At 41.6% G+C, this 20,401-nt stretch overlaps 2 protein-coding genes across 4 annotated transcripts; one reads left to right on the top strand and one right to left on the bottom strand.

The window, feature by feature from the left end:
* Window positions 1-1,396: 1,396 nt before the first annotated feature.
* LOC112264673 (SH2 domain-containing protein 2A) lies at window positions 1,397-8,923 on the top strand. Of its 2 annotated transcripts, none has more exons than XM_024441438.2 (9): window positions 1,397-1,527; window positions 2,780-2,982; window positions 3,863-4,038; window positions 6,257-6,346; window positions 6,421-6,595; window positions 6,763-7,005; window positions 7,110-7,473; window positions 7,655-7,806; window positions 8,224-8,923. In XM_024441438.2, the coding sequence occupies exons 1-9, from the start codon at window positions 1,500-1,502 to the stop codon at window positions 8,398-8,400; spliced, it is 1,608 nt and encodes a 535-aa protein (XP_024297206.1). In that variant the 5' UTR covers window positions 1,397-1,499; the 3' UTR covers window positions 8,401-8,923. The 2 variants fall into 2 exon arrangements, with proteins under 2 accessions (XP_024297206.1, XP_024297207.1); XM_024441439.2 differs by having other exon boundaries at window positions 1,470-1,527; window positions 7,110-7,464.
* LOC112264674 (translocon-associated protein subunit beta) lies at window positions 8,670-18,630 on the bottom strand. Of its 2 annotated transcripts, XM_024441441.2 has the most exons (6): window positions 18,529-18,630; window positions 17,494-17,651; window positions 17,004-17,102; window positions 16,756-16,864; window positions 16,091-16,168; window positions 8,670-9,411 (listed from the first exon to the last, which is right to left on the bottom strand). In XM_024441441.2, the coding sequence occupies exons 2-6, from the start codon at window positions 17,649-17,651 to the stop codon at window positions 9,301-9,303; spliced, it is 555 nt and encodes a 184-aa protein (XP_024297209.1). In that variant the 5' UTR covers window positions 18,529-18,630; the 3' UTR covers window positions 8,670-9,300. The 2 variants fall into 2 exon arrangements, with proteins under 2 accessions (XP_024297209.1, XP_024297208.1); XM_024441440.2 differs by lacking the exon at window positions 18,529-18,630 and having other exon boundaries at window positions 17,494-17,669.
* Window positions 18,631-20,401: the final 1,771 nt, after the last annotated feature.

Here is a 20,401-nt window from a genome sequence, read left to right on the forward strand (position 1 = left end):
AGCTATAGTGTAACTTACTTTGGTTATTTGTAGGTGGAAGGAAGTGGAAAGAAATGTCACAGAATGCAGTACAGTAACTGAGACAGAGAGAGTGTGTGTGTGTGTGTGTGTGTGTGTGTGTGTGTGTGTGTGTGTGTGTGTGTGTGTGTGTGTGTGTGTGTGTCTGTGCCTGCAGGTTTGTTTATGTGAAATATATATTTGTGTGTTTTGAGAGAGAGATGGAGAGATGTTTTGAGGTATGGGGAGACAGCGAGAACAGGAGAGATGAGAAGATACAAATATTAAGAAAACGAACGCGACAACAATGCAGCTGTGAGAAAGATAACAGGAAACCAGAGACAATCATCTATGAATGAATGAGGAACTATATTTCTATGCATTACTATGCATTGGATCCCAACATATGCCTTGCACAGTGCATTGTGCAGTATTTTCATGAATTCCTGCAAACTTTTCATTATTCAGTGTTGAGAGTGTATTTCGGTGTTAGTTGACCTTATGGTGAACCAATGAGAGCTACTTTGGTCATAGTTAAACCTAGGCCCAATTTCAGTCAATACAGATACAGGAAATCGCACTGCGGGTTCACTCAAGGGCGAATCTTCAATCCTTCCTTACACTTAAGTAAGATGTTTCCTATGTATTTTAAATTAAAGACAGATGTGGTTTCACATAACCAATGACAAAGTCTGCGAAAGGAACAACTTGTGGGGAGGGACAGTGTTAACGTGGTTCACAGAGCTATACATTCCGAGTCATCTCGCTTCCACAGTGCTATTTACCATCATCTGCAATTGAGTGTATTGAGTCCTCCTGATTCTGTCTGACTAAGTTCAGCTCACTTTTTCATTTTCTCCAGTCCTCCTATCTCTGTTGTCATTTGTTAAGTTGCGGTGCCTCACTCTTCCTGTGTGTGTGTGTGTGTGTGTGTGTGTGTGTGTGTGTGTGTGTGTGTGTGTGTGTGTGTGTGTGTGTGTGTGTGTGTGTGTGTGTGTGTGTGCGCGCATGGGTGGGGGCATGTGACTGCCACTTTGTTCTTTGTGCTACATGTCTCTCAGTTCTCTAACTTGACAAATGCAAAATGTGCACCAAAAAAGGAGCGCTAGGTTACTTGTAGGCAACAGGGTAAAGATTCAGCTCAGCTCATGCAAATTATTGTTTCTTCTGTGATGGACATGAGCAGTTATTTGTAAAAAAATGTAAAAAGTCTAAAAAATGAGAATAATACATGATAATTGTAGCTACATGCACATACTGTATCACTTTTGGTATATGTATGCACAATTAGGACATAATTATGTAATTAAGAAATTGGTAAAAATTACATTTCCCCTCCCCCACCCACAACAACTTTTATAGTTTCTCTCTTTATTATCTTTCCCCCTCCCCCCCCTCCCCCCCACCCACATACACACACAGCAGTTGATGTAGAGGAGGAAAGAGATGTTCAGACATCCGTTGATACAGCCGTCGTGTGACGACCTATTTTAAATGTCATCATGGACTTTGACTACCAGCGCTTAAAAGGTCAGCCTTATACTTTTAACCATTTTATAATCAGCCAGAACTATGTAGGAACAATGTTTTCATTACTAGCTTATTTAATATCAATGCTATTGTTTACCATTGCTTACATTTTTATTGCCGTTTGAGTCTTTATTAACAAACAATTTATAGTTTAGAACTATGTTTAAAAAAATCATGTCAGGATTCACGGAATGTGAATCCTGGCCATAGCTATGAATGAATTTGAGAGTGGTTACATTTCCCCATCCCAATCACTCAGCATGATACCAAAACAAGGGTCTGCTGTTGGGCTGAAAGAGTTAGAAAGACAGGTTTGTCTGCTGCGCACCTGAAGATTGTGTTAGCCCACTAAGCTAGGCATTAGCTGTGGGAGCTAAATCAGGTCTCAGAAAAAGGTTACTCATTACACAAAAGTAGTTACCAGATTACCTTGGTTACACTCCACCTTTTCTCCAATAAGATACCAACAGCTAATAGGCATCAACTGACTAAATCTGAGTCACAGCAAAAATGCGACCAACTGGGTTTGAAAAACAAATACAACTGTGCTTGTTATAAAATTGATTATTTGTGTGAATTCTAGGTGCATCCAATGCACTAATGTGAACATTGCATTATCTATGGTGTTATCTACAATACCTGAAGTTGATGCTAAAAGTGATCTGAATTGCTTGATTGTCAGAGAAAGTATGCACTTTACACCCTTCTAACTTCCATTAATTGCTATGTTTTTTTATGTTGTCTTGTGTCTCATGTGTTTTACTACAGTGCCTTCAGAAAGTCTTCATACCCATTGACTTATTCCACATTTTGTTGTGTTACAGTCTGAATTCAAAATTGATGAAGTATTTTTTTGTTTCACACAATACCCCATCATGACAAAGTGAAAACATCAAAATCCCCATTAAAATCCGTCAATTTAGGCATTTTTTGCAAGGGCTCAATGACAAACACCGCATCCGCCTATGTCGGGCTTCAGCATCTGTTATGGAAGGTAACCGAGTTACTGCAGTGTTTGTCAGACCATGAGACAAATCGGTCTTCTCACGAAAACTCACAAAATTTGTTCTTAACTGACTTGCCTAGTTAAATAAAATAAAAATAATACTGTACTGTTATTAAGCCCATAATATTTTGTTAGTTCATAATATTGTGTTTGTTAAATGTTTTTTTTTTTTTAAAGGTTTCTGTGGCCGTCACTTTTTTGATAGTTAATGGTTAGCTTTATAGATTATTTTGTGTTGGTTTGCAGATGTTGAAATCCTCAGGCGAGAAGAGCGAATCAGCTGCCTGCCAATCCAACCCCAAAAGCCTGTACCACACCAGCATTCTGCTCAAGACCCACCCACCCGCCAGACTCCTCCAATCAAACCCAGGCGGAGCTTAAAGGTCCCCAAAACCCTTCGTGAGGAGGTGGTGCTACCAGCCAAACAAACCAATGGCCAGGAGAATGAGGTGACAGAATAAACATTTTACATTAGATTTACCAGATCAGTGGAAACTCTACTATTGGGTCAAAATTCAGAAATTTGCATGCTTTTCAATAGTGTTTTCTATGCATGGTAGACACAACACAGACAAACATTTGTACAATTTCTACTGTATGTGAATGCTTGTTTTCTAAAACGTATATGTCTGTGTATTTATAGAGGACTTCCCGTAAGCCTCCAGTCAGATTGTCATGTGTGAAACCAGCAGCCACACTTTACCCCCTAAACCACATAGTGCAGTTAGAGACAGACAACTTCCTGTGGCTCGGCCAATAAAAACATCCATTTCATGGTGGGATAGAAAAGTTCAAATAAAGACAACTGAAAGTTACCTCTCTACGTTCAGCGTTGCATGGGTCAGCCAAGTTCAGATTCTGTCTCCAGAGCCTTCTCCAAGATCCTACCGGTTTGATGTGCATAAATGGGAAAGGATAGGTGAAATACTATGGTGGGTTTATTTTGCTGGAACGAAAAAGGCATGGATGAGCATATCAAGTGTATAAAATGTAACTGTCTTCTCTTGCTAAGGTAACTTCTGTGGGAACGTATGCAAGCTTACCTGTGTAAACAACAGCCGTGTTCTCCCTCTCCTACCCCCTCTCTCCCATCTCTTTCCTTCCCTCTTTCAGACAAGGTGGAGCTATACATATTGCTTATAGTTGGTAGGTGCTATTTCTGGACCGGGCCTTGTTCTCTCATACTCTCTCCTTTTCCCCCTTTTTGTTTTCTTTTCAGAATTGCCTTAAAATCTCCACAATAATGGAAAGATACCCGACAGCACAACAGACAACTATTGCATGTGCCTATAAATCTCACAACCCTCCCTGTCTATCTCCCTCTATCAGACAGTAGTGAAGAGGGTGTCTCCTGCTCTGACTCTGGGTGGCCCCGGGCCCCTGGAGCCCTTGTCCCCGTCCCTTCGGGCACACACCCTGCTGTGGTTTGAGAGGACACAGCTTCCCCGCCTGTGTCGGCCTGGTCGCCCAATGCCCCGCTGGCTACACGGCTTCGCCACACGCAGGTCAGACTGCTAGCACACAGAAACATATACTGGCATACATATTATCTGCAATAGAAAAAAGAAACATGGCGCATTCAGGGAAACAAGTGCATATGCAAAAAGACCGCAGACACACATGCATGCACGTACAATCAAACACACATAAAACACACACATGCACGCACGTACAATCAAACACACATAAAACACACACATGCATGCACGTACAATCAAACACACATAAAACACACACATGCATGCACGTACAATCAAACACACATAAAACACTCACATGCACGCACGTACAATCAAACACACATAAAACACACACATGCACGCACGTACAATCAAACACACATAAAACACACACATGCACACATACACACGACCACAGATGACACGACAAATGCAAAGGGACAAACATACTCATCTTGATCATTCACACTTTGAAAGCCTCAGATGGCTCAAAGTGGAGGAGAGATTCTCTCAGATTTAAATTGTGTCTTGTATATAAGATTGTCCACAGTATGGTCCTCAAGTACCTATGTAATTATACTGAACAAAAATGTAAACAATTTCAAAGATTTTGCAGAGTGAAATAAGTCAATAAATTGAAATAAGTCCATTGAAATTAACCTTTTAAAACTCACGGGCGATTGGTAAAGCTTAAACCAAGTTTATTCACCCATTGGGCCATTACATCTGCATAAGACAAAAAAACATATTCACACAAGCACTGATATTTAACCCTTTCTCCTATGCTGAGTCTCCTCCTACACATCTGAACAGCCAATGCATCTCTGTTGCTAGACAGAACCTTAGTGATATCTGTTCCATTTCCTCTGACCTGACCTCTGCCCCAAAGTGCTCACTCCTCCCAAACTCACGGCTGTGATGTTGACTCGTACCAGACTGTCTTTTTCCCTCCCATAGAATCCCTGATGGCTAACAATAACATGTCCACACAGAACGTGAACATCATACATTCCTCTCTCCCCCTCAGTGACATGAATAAGTATATTTCATATTCTCAGAACCCAACAATATACATTGATTAGGCCCTAATCTATGGATTTTGCATGACTGGGCAGGGGCACATCCAATCCAATCAGAATGATTATTTTTCAGTTTTCATGAATGTGATCTTAATTGCCTACCGTCTGTAAGCTGTTAGTGTCTTAACAACCATTCCACAGGTGCATGTTCATTAATTGTTGATGGTTCATTGAACAAGCATGGGAAACCGTGTTTAAAAACCCTTTACATCTGTGAAGTTATTTGGATTTTTAAAGAATTATCTTTGAAAGACAGGGTCCTGAAAAAGGGAAGTTTCTTTTTTTCGCTGAGTTTAGTAGCACGTCTCAAAAGTGAGCAGTAGACCAACAGTACGTGGGTGAGAATGTTTGTTGTTTTTAATGTTTTTAAAATGGTCTAATAAATTCAAACAAATATACAGGTCATATTCATATTCACAGAAACGCAAATATTTCTCACTTAGAGAAAGAGGTACACATGCAATTGAATCCAAATCTGGGACTGCAGAATTCTCAAAAACAAGCATTTTGTACCTCATTGTTTCGGCTCATTTGCTACCGTTTTGAATCTAGTGAATACGGCCCAGGATTGAAGAACACTGTTCGAAAGCTAGATATGTAAACAAAATAGAAAATAGTTCAGAAAGTGTTAAAGGTGCTGCATGGTCAATCCGGCATCTGCATTGGCCGTGCAGCAGTTACGGTGATACGACCTCTGCAGAAGTCAGGGCATTCATACTTCTTGCACTTCATGGAGCAGCGCAGAGCTGTTGTGACGGAAGTTGTCAACAAAGGGAGTTTGTGTTTATACAGGACCTCCCGCCCCCACCTACTGTCAATCAATCAAGTCAATGCAGAGCTATACGGAGCCCTCCTCGTTGTTACAAAATTTGGGAGGCAGATGGCAGTGTGGTACGGAGCTCAATTAGGCCTCTGCATGCCTCTGGAGGCCCTGCAATTGCGTCACACCCTCCATACGGAGCCTCCGACCACATTTTCGGATGAAGTATAACTTGGCTTTTACTCAGCACTAGAGGGGAACAGATAAGGTGTGACACACACATCATGAGTCAAAGCAAAGACATGTAATTGTACACACATACATACGTGCTGTGTTTGTACAGCTTATGCAGTTTGTTAAAGATGAATTGTTCTCACTTTTCTCTGTGTGTGTGTGTGTGTGTGTCTCTCGACTGTTTGGATAGGGAGGCAGAGGAGCTTCTAAAGGACAAGCAGCAGGGCTGTTTTCTGCTCAGGCTCAGCGAGTCAAAGATTGGTTTTGTACTCTCGTACAGGTAAAGTCACAACAGACCACACACACACACACACACAAAGACATTTTTAGACAGACACACACTTTTCCCCCCAGAGGAATGGATAGGTGCCGCCATTTCATCATAGAGGAAGAAGAGGGTGGCAGAGGGGCGTGTTACCTCATCGCTGGGGAGGAGAGTCGCCATAGCAGCCTGCAGGAGCTGGTCAGCTATTACACCCAGTATCCCGTGGGGCCCTTCAACGAGATTCTCACCACGCCCTGTGACGAGGTGCCGAGTATATATTCCACACCATGCCTTCTTCATAAGCGAAAGGAAAAGTCATTGGCACCACCTAAACATCTAACAAACTTAAATGTTGTGGCAAACTATCCTTTTAGGTAAACTCAACTGCAACAGTTTGTTTCTCAATCTTTCTCCTTCTCTTTTACTCTCAGTCCAGTGAAGCTTGTGAGGGTACAGTTAAACTAGGGTTGCAGGATGAAGGTGGAGAGACAACGAAAGTGACCGAAAAGGAAGCCTCATCATATGCACCCTCGGCTCCTGCCACTGTCCATGTCCAAGAGATATTGGCCAGCTCAGCCCCTACAAACGACGGGACGCCAGAGTATGCTGTGGTGAAGAAGGTGCTAAAAAAGTCCCTTTCTCAACCAGAAAACCAGCTTGGGGAACTGTTGGTGGTAAGGAACTATTCTCCCTTTAACATTTGTAAGTTAAACAAACCCACAAAAAAAAGTCAATGCTATTAATGGATTAACAGACTACATGACAAAACATTTTCCAGGTGACAAACCTGATCCTCCCCGAAGATGTGACAGAACCTGACGTTAGCTGTGCAGGAGCATTTGGCGGGGGAGAGAACGCCTTCGACGCACTGTACGCCCGGGTCAACAAGCCACCAAGCATGCTTTCCCATACATCTCCCTACATCAATGTGGGCAATCCTCCAGGCCAGGAGGCGACAGCGTCCTCCGTCCCTCTCATGCACCGTGGGTCCACAGGGGACCCAAGCTATTGGAAGTTGGAGCCCCTGCACACCTACGAGGAAACCCCTCATCTGGTTCAACGTGAAGAAGAGACAAAGGAACACATCGACTTCTACGCCATGGGGCGCTGGCGGGATGCCGAGAGGAGTACAGGTGGGCGAGGTGAAAAACAAGACATGACTAGCTACTTGTCTTTCAGGGGTTGTATTGTTATTGGCATGAGCAAGGCACGGCATGCCTGATTTGACCTGAAATTTCACAATACACATTTTTGCATGTCTAGAATGAACAATGAACATATGACTGTATACATGTATTACAATATATCTGCTCTCTTTTGTAGACCCCCAGCATCACCTCTACTCAGAGGTGAACCTAAGAACAAGAGAGGCCCCCAGTCACATCCCCCTTCCAGCCAGGACAGCCCCCAACCGGCCTTTACGACTGCCTCCCAGGCCTGTTAACTGCCCCCCTCAACAGGACGGAAGTGTGCAGGTATTGGAACACCAAACATACATTGTTGAGCATATATTATCTACTCCAGGGGTGTCAAACTCTCCATGGAGGGCCGAGTGTCTGCAAGTATTTGGTTTTTCCGTTCAATTAAGACCTAGACAACCAGGTAAAGGGAGTTCTTTACTAATTAGTGATCTTAATTCATCACTCAAGTACACGGGAGTGAAACCCCGCCCTCTGACACACGATCTACACCATTTTGGTAAGAGGTTGGCAATAAAGAAAAGGCTAATGTATTCTAAATAACTGAAGTTAATCAGGCATTTTCAGTAATTGAGTAAAAACTACACACTGGTAGATAAGGTAGTTTGAAAATGTTAGATAAAAAATATACAGATTTTATATAAAAGTATTTTGATAAGGTGTTTCATTTATTTTTTTCATGCACTTTTCTAGCGATGTGGAGATCCCATCTTGTCCTCTTCCCCATCCCGACCTGGAGTCTTTCTGACACCTTGTTCAGAACGACCTTTGACCCAAGACCCGAGCACCAGCATCTATGAACAGATCCCAGAGAGGCCAACCAGCTCAAGGCCTCCGCTGCCTCCACCCAATCCGACCACTCCTTACTAAGACCCTATCATACAACTCCCCTTGTAAACAAAATAAACTATAAACCCTAAACACCCTCTTTGCAAATATCCAGAATTAAGCCTTACTTACTGTACACTTAAATCAACTGATCAAGTTATCTTTTCTATTTAACACAAGAGGCTAGAGACAGTCCTGAATGTCAATCTGTGTGCCAAAAATGCATCTACAGAAGTTGTGCTCCATTTTGTGTCCCGATTTTGTGCCCACTACCCCACAAAGATTGAGAAATGCGTAAAAATACAAGAATCTCACTTTATAAAACTCAGCTTGTTTATTTCCCAAACAAGACAAAGTCCCACCCAGAACTACCTGGGAAACTATTCACTTTTTTCTGTAGAAATTACTTTAAGGGTTTCAAAACAAATTAATTACAAAATAAAACATAAGGCAAGAAGTTCATATCATATCAGCTGTAGTCTGACTTGGACACCCCTCTGTATATGTACTGTATGTAATGCATGTGCGTGTGTATGGAATAGAATAAACAGCAATGAAACCACTAGCCCATTCTCGCCATCATCAAACGCTAAAGTCTACAAAGCTCATAATCCCACAATCAATCATAAGGAAGCACATCTTCCAAGATCACTCATATTACATGTTTTGTTTTACCCCAATATGGGTAAGTATGTTATTACAGCCACTCCTCCCATCCTGAGTTACTAATACCCTTTTCACACTACTGAGCAGAGATGTACTGCACTAGTCTGGATACACATCCAGCATCGTTGCTGGAACTATGCTGGTAAGAACAAAGTGACAAGAAAATATCTGAGCCAGCACAGTACGGTTTATGACAGCACAATAGTGTGAAAAGGTGCAAGTTCTTGAACACCCCCCCCAAAAAAAGCCATAGCTAGTTCCACAGAGGAGTAGTATTCAGTTCTTCTTGGCCTTGGGCGAGTCGTACTTCCTCTTGCTAGAGAACCACAGGAGCAGGGGGATGCCGATGGAGGGGAGGGTCATTACGCCGAAGGCGGCCCAGTCCAGCTGGAGGGAGAAAGAGAGAGGGGGGTGAGGGAAGAGGGAGATGTGGAGGTCACAGCCAATTAAAAGGGCCTAGGTCAAATTTAGCAAGAAAATATTTGGAAAACAGGGAGATACTTCTAGAACTCCTCCATCCAAAGGGTTTTGTTACAAAACCCTACTGAAGTGGGGTTCTATTTAAATTGTATACAAAATGGACAGAGTGGAGAATAAAACAAAATTAACCATGGGTGTTTGCAGTCTAGTTTGTTTGGGATGACTGCTAACTCGTTAGTAAACAGAGGCCCTGACAGTTATTTTCATGTGTCCCATCAATTGAAGAGAGGGCTGGCTTGGGCAGTATCCTGATTGTCATACTGGGATATTTGGCAATACTGGCATTGAACACAAGGGTTGAGCTGTTTTCAAACACTACTAATAGCATTGCTAACCTTCGGATTACAGAGTAACAAGTGCATGTAAAATCCCAGAGAATGCTAACGAGCACATTGTGAACATAAAGTAGTTTGACCCAAACAATACAAGTAACTAAAAAATGCTACTCAGTTTCCTGCACGAACAAAACAAATATTAGCCAGCAAGGCTCTTGATCCAGGACGAGATTCTCTGCTGTTAGCTTCTTCAAAAATCAAGCATTTGCTTGCTAACAACTTAGTCAACTAGCTACTAAATTAGCAAACCATATGCACAACTGCAGACCATTTATCACATTTTAGATTTTAGTTAAGATATCTAGACAGGAAACATTTAGTTGTGAATTCCATACTGTGAGTAGATCACCCTGCTGCATAACAGTGAGCGACTCACAAGGCTCCGGTCTCTCGTCGCTGTGTGCTCGTAAACAAACACCACGTGACCACTGACTGGGGACTAACTTAAACTTCATGTGTCAGGCGAAATAAAAGCAACATTCTTCATCTCCTAACGTATTGCACAAGTTGACTGCAGGTATTTACTTAAAAAGTAATATTCAAAGAAATGGAAATATAAGAACGACAAAGGGCTAGTTTCCTGGACTCAGACTGAGCCCATTTATACACTAAAAAGATCTTTCAATAAAAGGATCTCCATTGAGCATGCCATTAAGACCATTAGCCATGTTCCCTCTAAACTCCCCGGAACTGCCGCGTAGAAGAAATATCAACCTGCGCAGAGAAGCATGAGATTAGAATGTTCAATTCAGAGTTTTCCCCCTTAGTTAACAATATCAACATTTCCCTTTACTGTGGGAATTGTGATCGAATCACTGCAATATTAGCCACTTTCAATGCAACATACCGAAACAAACTATGCAAGACTTAGTATGCTAAATTAACTATATATATATAGTTAATATATGCAAATATACCATTGCCATATGGACTGCCTTTACAGCATGAGTGGTCGTGAGTAATGCGCTTGTTTCGCAATCAAAGAGAGCGCTGCATGTAGCCATGTGTGCACATTTGTTCATATCCTTTGCTAGTTAGTAAGTTATTTGCCCAGTTATAGATAATTTGTAGTCAGCAATAAAGGGAGTGATTGCTTCCTACAAGAGGACAGAACATGTACATTTCTAGACATCTTTGAAAAGAGAGTTAGGAAAAATAGCTTCTTTTTTTTTTTTACTTAAAAGGGGCAGTGTTATATATTGAGACAGGCTTGAATAACCTAAGTAGCCAATAGGCAGAGGGTATCACAATTTGTCTGATTCTCTGTCATAATGTATGGGAATAACAATGCATTTTATTTTGTAAAGTGTTTTTTTGCATCAAACAACATTTTCAGTCACCTTGCCTGAAGGACAAGCGGATAAAGTGGTTAATCTCAAGCTCCGCATGTTCTAAAACTCTTACTGTAGGCTGAATGATGTAACAGCTATTTTAATGTTAAAAAGTTATGGGATGCATTTCCTCCATTGTTTTTGATGGTAGGCCTATATTATGGTTAAATAGCCACAGTAGCCTACTTGACCACCATCTGAAACTTTAACGTAAAGTGGGTACAGCCTCAGTGTTCACAGTAAACACACGCTGGATGTTGCACAGAATTTTCACAATGTTCAAGTTAGAGCTCAGCAGACTTGAAATTGGCTCAGTGCCAATTTTTTTTTGAGGGAACATTGACTATGAGTAAATTTAATCTGGGTCCAGGAAATCAGCCCGGAGGGCATCAAGTTAAAAACTGTCCATATACAGTGGCTTCGTTAAGTAGTCGGACCCCTAGACTTTTTCCACATTGTTACATTACAGACTAGAAGTCGACTGATTTATCGGAATGGCTGATTAATTGGGGCCAATTTCAAGTTCATAACAATTGGAAAACTGTATTTTTGGACACTGATTTTTTTTTAAAACCTTTATTAAATCTTTAACTAGGCAAGTCAGTTAAGAACACATTCTTATTTTCAATGACAGCCTAGTTCAGGGGCAGAATGACAGATTTTCACCTTGTCAGCTCGGGGGATCCAATCTTGCAGCCTTACAGTTAACTAGTCCAACGCAATTAACGACCTGCCTGTCTCTCGTTGCACTCCACAAGGAGACTGCCTGTTTCGCAAATGCAGTAAGCCAAGGTAAGTTGCTAGCTAGTTAAACTTATCTTATAAAAAACAATCAACCATAATCACTAGTTAACTACACATGGTTGATATTACTAGATATTATCTAGCGTGTCCTGCGTTGCATATAATCTGACTGAGCATACAAGCATCTAAGTATCTGACAGAGGTGGTAGGCAGAAGTAGACTCGTAAACATTAATTCAAACAGCACTTTCGGGCGTTTTGTCAGCAGCTCTTCGTTGTGCGTCAAGCATGCGCTGTTTGTGACTTCAAGCCTATCAACTCCCGAGATGAGGCTGGTGTAACTGAAGTGAAATGGCTAGCTAGTTATCGTGCGCTAATAGAGTTTCAAACGTTACTCGCTCTGAGCCTTGGAGTGGTTGTTCCCCTTGCTCTGCATGGGTAACGCTGCTTCGAGGTTGGCTGTTGTCGTTGTGTTCCTGGTTCGAGCCCAGAGAGGAGCGAGGAGAGGGACGGAAGCTATACTGTTACACTGGCAATACTAAAGTGCCTATAAGAACATCCAATAGTCAAAGGTTAATGAAATACAAATGGTATATAGGGAAATAGTCCTATAATTCCTAGAATAACTACAACCTAAAACTTCTTACCTAGAAATATTGAAGACTCATGTTAAAAGGAACCAGCAGCTTTCATATGTTCTCATGTTCTGAGCAAGGAACTTAAACGTTAGCTTTCTTACATAGCACATATTGCACTTTTACTTTCTTCTCCAACACTTTGTTTTTGTATTATTTAAACCAAATTGAACATGTTTCATTATTTATTTGAGGCTAAATTTATTTTATTGATGTATTAAATTAAGTTAAAATAAGTGTCCATTCAGTATTGTTGTAATTGTCATTACAAATAAATATATATATATATATTTTTTTTTTTATATTTTTTTTTATAAAATCGGCCAATTAATTGGTGTTGGCTTTTTGGTCCTCCAATAAAAATCGGTATCGGCGTTGAAAAATCATAATCGGTCGACCTCTATTACAGACTTTTTCTAAAATGCATTAAATTGTTTTTCCTCATCAATCTACCCACAATACCCCATAATGTCAAAGCAAAAATAGGTTTAGACATTTTTGTAAATGTATTACCAATAAACTGATATCACATTTACTTAAGTATTCAGACCCTTTAGACAGTACTTTGTTGAAGCACCTTTGGAAGCCTCAAGGCTTGTTGGGTATGACGCAACAAACTTGGCACACTTGTATTTGGTGAGTTTCTACCAATCTTCTCTGCAAATCCTCTCAAGCTCTGTCAGGTTGGATGGAGAGTATTGCTGCACAGCTATTTTCAGGTCTCTCCAGAGATGTTCGATCGGGTTCAAGGCCGGGCCACTCAAGGTCTTTGAGACTTGTCCTGAAGCCACTCCTGCGTTGTTGGCTGTGTGCTTAGGGCCATTGTCCTTTTGGAAGGTGAAACTTTGCCCCAGTCTGAGATCCTGAGCGCTCTGGAGCAGGTTTTCATCAAGGATCTCTTTGTACTTCGCTCCATTCATCTTTACCTCAACCCTACCAAGTCTGCCAGTCCCTGCCCTGAAAAACATCCCAACATTATGCTGTCACCACCATGCTTCACCATGGGGATGGTGCCAGGTTTCCTCCAGACGTGATGCTTGGCATTCAAGCCAAAGAGTTCAATCTTGGTTTCATTAGACCTGAGAATGGTTTAGGTCAGAGTCCTTCAGGTGCCTTTTGGCATGCAAGCTGGCTGTCGTGTGCTTTTTACTGAGTGGCTTTCGTCTGGCCACTATACCATAAAGACCTGATTGGTGGAGTGCCGCAGAGATGGATGTCCTTCTGGAAGGTTCTCCCATCGCCACAGAGAAACTCTGGAGCTCTGTCAGAGGAACCATAGGGTTCTTGGTCAGCTCCCTGACAAAGGCCCTTCTTCCACAATCGCTCAGTTTGGCCAGCTCAAGGTAGAGTCTTGGTAGTTCCAAACTACTTCCATTTTTAAAAAAGATGGAGGCTACAGTGTTCTTGGGGACCTTCAATGCTGCAGAAATATTTTGGTACCCTTCCCCAGATCTGTGCCTAGACACAATCCTGTCTGGGAGCTCTACGGACAACACCTTCAACCTCACGGCATGGTTTTTGCTCTGACACGCACTGTCAACTGTGGGACCTTATATAGACAGGTGTGTACCTTTCCAAATCATGTCCAATCAACAAAATGTACCACAGGTGGACTCCAATCAAGTTGTAGTAAAATCTAAAATCTCAAGGATGATCAATGGAAACAGGATGCACCGGCACTCAATTTCTAGTCTTCTAGCAAAAGGTCTGAATATTTGTAAAGAAAAGGTTTATTTTTAATACTTTTGCAAAAATCTGAAAACCTGTTTTCGCTTTGTCATTATGGGGTATTGTGCGTAGATTGATGAAAAAAATAATTGAATCAATTTCAGAACAAGGCTGTAACAAAACAATGTGGAAAAGGTCAAGGGGTCAGAATACTTTCCGAATGCACTGTTTATGCGTATGTATATGTACAGTACCAGTCAAAAATTTGAACACATCTACTCATTCAAGGGTTTCTTTATTTTTACTATTTTCTACATTGTATAATAGTGACGACGTCAAAACTATTAACACACATGGAATCATGTAGTATCAGAAAGAAAGTGTTAGACAAATCTAAATATATTTTAAATTGGAGATTCTTCAAAGTAGCCACCCTTTGCCTTGATGACAGCTTTGCACACGATTGGCATTCTCTTAACCAGCTTCATGAGATACTCACCTGGAATGCATTTCAATTAGTGCCTTGTTAAAAGTTAATTTGTGGAATTTCTTTCCTTCTTAATGCGTTTGAGCCGATTTCTATTTTACTAGGCAAATCAGTTAAGAACAAATTCTTATTTACAATGACATTTACAATGACGGCCTACCCCGGGCCAAACTCTAACGACACTGGGCCAATTGCACACCACCCTATGGGACTCCCAATCACAGCCGGTTGTGATACAGCCAGGAATCGAACCAGGGTCTGTAGTGACGTCTCCAGCACTGAGATGCAGTGCCTTAGACTCGGGAGCCCAAAAGTTGTGTTGTGACATGGTAGGGGTGGTATACAGAAGATAGCTCTATTTGGTAAAAGACCAAGTCCATATTATGGCAAGAACAGCTCAAATAAGCAAAAAGAAATGACAGTCCATCATTATGATGAAACTGGCTCTCATGAGGACCGCCACAGGAATGGGAGACCCAGAGTTACCTCTGCTGCAAAGGATAAGTTCATTATAGTTAACTGCACTTCAGATTGCAGCCCAAATAAATGCTTCAAGGTTCAAGTAACAGACACATCACAACATCAACTGCTCAGAGGAGAATGCGTGAATCAAGCCTTCATAGTCAAATTGCTGCAAAGAGCCACTACTAAAGGACACCAATAAGAAGACTTGCTTGGGCCAAGAACCACGAGCCATGGACATTAGACAAGTGGAAATCTGTTCTTTGGTCTGATGAGTCCAAATGTGTGAGAAGCAGAGTAGGTGAACAGATCATCACCGCATGTGTGGTTCCCACCGTGAAACATGGAAGAGGTGCGATGGTGCTTTGCTGGTGACACTGTTGGTGATTTATTTAGAAGTCAAGGCAGCATGGCTACCACGGCATTCTGCAGCAATACACCATCCCATCTGTTTTGTGGGACTATCATTTGTTTTTCAACAGAACAATGACAAAACACACCTCCATGCTGTGTAAGGGATATTTGACCAAAGAGTGATGAGTGCTGCATCAGATTACCTGGCCTCCACAATCACCCAATTGAGATGGTTTGGGATGAGTTGGACCACAGAATGAAAGAAAAGCTGGTTGAGAGAATGCCAAGTGTGCAAAGCTGTCATCAATGCAAAAGGTGGCTACTTCTAAGAATCTCAAATATAAAATCTATTTTGATTTGTTTAACTCTTTTTTGTGTTACTACAAGATACCATGCGTGTTATTTCATAGTTGATGTCTTTACTATTATTCTACAATGCAGAAAATAGTACAAATAAAGAAAAACCCTTGAATGAGGTGGTGTCCAAACTTTTGACTGGTAGTTTTGTAAGAGGTCTTTGAGAGAAGTCTACTATAACCATGCCAATGGTTTGAAAGGACGAATGATTTACATAGTGGGGGGAGAAACGCCTGTCAAACTCCCTCTGAGCCAAGATCCCACCCTGTCCGGGGGCGCTGGTGTAGCCAACCTGCAGGAAGAAGACATAAGTTTTAATTTCCACAAAAGGTCATGAACATCACTACTCTGCATCAGTCTCTAGTTCAATTGACTAGAGGGAGTTTCCAATGACTTGAAATCAATAACAGGAAGTGTGCAATTGCATAAAAACTATTTTTTTCCAGTAAATCCACACCAGCCTAATAGTAGGCCACTGTGTTAGGCTACATTCTACCCGTTAATGTAGCAGAGGAAAGGTTCCAGGCTGGAGAGAGCAGCAGAGAAAAGAGTGAGTCTGCATCAGACCTGAGTTCAAATACTTCAGCTCTGCTTGATTGAGCACACCTGTTGCAATGGAACCAATACAAAAGCACAAAAAGTTCAAACCCTGACCACATGCCACTGCTTAAGCAAACAAAGTATTTGAAAGGTTTCAAATAGTATTTGAATCCAGGTCTGGGCCCATATTTAAAAAGCATCTCAAAATAGGAGTGCTGATCGAGGATAAAGTCCACATCCATGCAATCTTATTCATTATGACAAATGGGGAAAACAAATCCTAGATCAGTATTCCTACTACAGGCCCTGATCTTCATAAATGATTCTACTCTCCCTTACCACAACATGTCCTCCCTCCTGAGCCAGGTAGCTGACAGAAGCAGAGGTGAAGTTGAAGTATCCGGCCTTCAGGGGGCGCAGTACCACAGTATGAGAGACATTGCTGGCACTGGGTAGGGTTAAGGTACAAACTAGAGAAACTGATAAGACTTCAGGGTACAATGCAGGCATCATTGAAAAAGATTGGCGCTTTGGAGCCATAAGGACACTGGACTGAAACATATCTTAGGATTGTGTCTAAAGGATACGGGGCGATCCGGTCCCATTTCACATTCAGCATCCCAGAGACGATTCCAAAATCCTCAGGTGGGAAGGAGTCATCGGACAGCTCAACCTCTAGGGCAGCGCTGTGGAGCGGAGATTGAGTTAAGGCGGATTTTGAAACCAGATGTCGGGATAAGGGTACAGAATTGGGACTAAACCAATATATTTATTTTCAGCACAGACTGACATTTAATGCCTTGTATTGGCACAGCTTAACACACAATGTAGTTTTTCCATAATGTGGGGCTTCCATCAACGCCCCTGAGGCTGGGTTTCAATTAACATTTTCAGTTTCCTTTTCTTCACAAACAATGACTGGAACTAGAATGGATGTGTTTCCACCATAATCCATGCAGTGTTGTAGCAATCATTTCAGATCATTGCTTTTGAAGGATATGAAGCCATTCAAGACTAGTGTAATATCAGGTATTATTTGACATAGGCTAGGGAGATATGGATGATGTTGTCCAATACCTGGTTCCAACGTTGTAGATGTTGTACTGCAGTGTGAGGTCACGGCCTTCAACAGCATAACGGTTCAAGAGGGACTTGGAAGCCAACAGACGAGCCCCCTCTTCTCCTGTCCCCTGACCCAGTAGAGCCAGTAGAGCAAAAACGTACAGGACCCTCATCTGCAACATAGTAGAAAACTCAAGTGACTTTTCATTGTAGAATAGTAGCGTGTGTATTTCAGTTTACTCAATGCATCTTTGATCCAAGACAAAATTATAAATATTAAGAAAAATATGTAGTGTATATTCCTTAGGTTATAATTCTAAATATTGACAAACTCATTCACTTCGTGTCAAGCAAAAACGAAGTGCCAACTAGCTATCTATGTGACGATAACGTTACCGATGCCATTCTTGGCCAAAGCGGCAGACAAAACTATACCGTTCTCAACGTGGTACTATAGTAATGGATAATTCAATACATCTACTTATCGTTACCTAGTGACGTTAATATAGATTATAGGCCAATCTACCATAATCTTGATTAAAACAAATATAACTCACTCAAAGAAAGCATACGTGTACATGTTGCCAACTTTGAGCTAAACGCTGTGGGATTTATTCTAGCATGGCTAGGGACCTATGTAACCTTATCGGACTACAGTAACTACATTAAGACCAGACGTTAAAATGAAAGACTATCGTTATCTAGCTTGAACTGACTATAAAAATACATAGTCAACCATTCTGCCAAACAATGTTAACCAGGCTGAAAAAAGTAACATTACGAGCAGATGCCAGTTAACGTTAACAGCTAGATACAGTAGCTAACTAACGTTAGCTAGCAAGCACTTAGCCCCCAAGCTTACGCTTACGTGTACTTGGCTAAAAACTGGGAAGACGACTGACAGTCAAGATTGTAGCCAACTTGCAAATTGTAGATTTAAAAATAATACGCGAATCGTTGACAAGGTAATAAAACGCGTGATTTCCTCAGTCTGTTTGATACTAACAGAAGATAAAACGCTACAAACCACAATAGATAAAGCAGTCTTACCTTCTTTCGTGTCACAAATCAGCAAGGAAAGAACGTTTCTTATTCTGTGGATTTTGATTTGGCGGTTGGCAACCAATTTTAAGGCGCATTATTACCGCCACCAACTGGACTGGAGTTTCGTCCAGACTGAAGGTCTAAATCCTTCCCAATAATCTCGCCTCCCTAAAGAAACGAAATACATAATTAAATAGCACATCCCCTGAACATTTCCCCAGCAGTTCACTTAATCCTGTCTCTTCAACCCCATTACTCCTCAAATCGAATAACAATCACTCCATTTCTTTCACATATTTCTGGGACTGAAATAGAAGATGTTCCACTGTCTCCATCTCCTCCTGACAATGATCACACCTCCCAGTCAGATGTTTCCCCACCACTTTCAATGTACTATTTAGCCTTGTGTCCCAGTCTCAGCCTTGTAACTACACTTTCTTCCCTTCTCTCTGTCTGAGGACCTCCCTGCCCCCACCTATTCCTGTATTTTATACAGGTGTATTCCCTTACTCTTCCTGTTCCACTACACTTGCCACTTATTTTTAACTACTGTTCAAATCAAATGTAATTTGTCACATGTGCCGAATACAATAGGTGTAGACCTTACAGTGAAATGCTTATTTACAAGCCCTTAACAACAATGCAGTTAAGAAAAATAGATAAGTTTTAAAAAATCTACATTGTAGAATAATAGTGAAGACATCAAAACTATGAAATTACACATATGGAATCATGTAGTATCCAAAAAAGTATTCTACAAATTAAAATATATTTTATATTCTTCAAATAGCCTTGATGACAGCTTTGCACACTCTTGTCATTCTCTCAACCAGCTTCATGGAATGCATTTCATTTAACAGGTGTGCCTTCTTAAAAGTTCATTTCTGGAATTTCTTTCCTTCTTAATGCATTTTAGCCAATCAGTTGTGTTGTGACAAGGTATCAGAGAGAACAGTCTATGACTAGGGTGGCTGGAGCCTTTGACAATTTTTAGGGCCTTCCTTTGAAGCTTGGCCCCAGTGATGTACTGGGCCATACGCACTGCCCTCTGTAGTGCCTTGCGGTTGGAGGCCGAGTAGTTGTCATACAAGGCAGTGATGCAACCAGTCAGGATGTTCTTGATGGTGCAGCTGTAGACATTTTTGAGGATCTGAGGACCCATGCCAAATCTTTTCATTCTCCAGAGGGGGAATAGGGTTTGTTGTGCCCTCTTCACCACTGTCTTGGTGTGTTTGGACCATGATAGTTTGTTGGTGATGTGGACACCAAGGAACTTGAAGCTCTCAACCTGCTCCACTACAGCCCCATCGATGAGAATGGGGGGCGTGATCAGTCCTCCTTTTCCTGTAGTCCACAATCATCTCCTTTGTCTTGATCAATTTGAGGGACAGGTTGTTATCCTGGCACCACAGTGCAGGACTCTGACCTCCTCCCTATAGGATGTCTTATTGTTGTCGGTGATCAGGCCTACCACTGTTGTGTCATTGGCAAACTTAATGATGGTGTTGGAGTCGTGCCTGGCCATGCAGTCATGAGTGAACAAGGAGTACAGGAGTGGACTGAGCACGCACCCCTGAGGGGCCGTCTTGTTGTTGGTCAGTGTGGCGGAAGTTTTGTTGCTAATCCTCACCACCTGTGGGTGTCCCATCAGGAATCTAGGATCCAGTTGCAGAGGGAGGTGTTCAGTCTCATGGTCCTTAGCTTAATGATGAGCTTGGAGGGCACTATGTTGTTGAATGCTGAGCTGTAGTCAAGGCTAGTTGAGAGCTCCATGAACACGATTATGCCTAACATTTTTAGCAGCATTAGACCAGAACCTTGATACTGTTTGATGTCTAGGTTTGAACATTAGTCATTAAGAGTAAGCTCAAAAAAATGT

Source organism: Oncorhynchus tshawytscha, linkage group LG13 (assembly GCF_018296145.1).
Source record: "Oncorhynchus tshawytscha isolate Ot180627B linkage group LG13, Otsh_v2.0, whole genome shotgun sequence".
NCBI lineage: Eukaryota > Metazoa > Chordata > Actinopteri > Salmoniformes > Salmonidae > Oncorhynchus > Oncorhynchus tshawytscha.

Coding starts and splice junctions, on each gene's coding strand:
- LOC112264673 (XM_024441438.2), top strand. CDS start 1,500: ATGGACTTTGACTACCAGCGCTTAAAAG. Junction 1,528..2,779: donor TGACTACCAGCGCTTAAAAG/GTCAGCCTTATA, acceptor GTTGGTTTGCAG/ATGTTGAAATCCTCAGGCGA. Junction 7,006..7,109: donor AGCTTGGGGAACTGTTGGTG/GTAAGGAACTAT, acceptor AACATTTTCCAG/GTGACAAACCTGATCCTCCC.
- LOC112264674 (XM_024441440.2), bottom strand. CDS start 17,660: ATGTTGCAGATGAGGGTCCTGTACGTTTTTGCTCTACTGGCTCTACTG. Junction 17,103..17,493: donor ATCTACAACGTTGGAACCAG/GTATTGGACAAC, acceptor TCCGCTCCACAG/CGCTGCCCTAGAGGTTGAGC. Junction 9,412..16,090: donor GGCGTTTCTCCCCCCACTAT/GTAAATCATTCG, acceptor TTCTCCCTCCAG/CTGGACTGGGCCGCCTTCGG.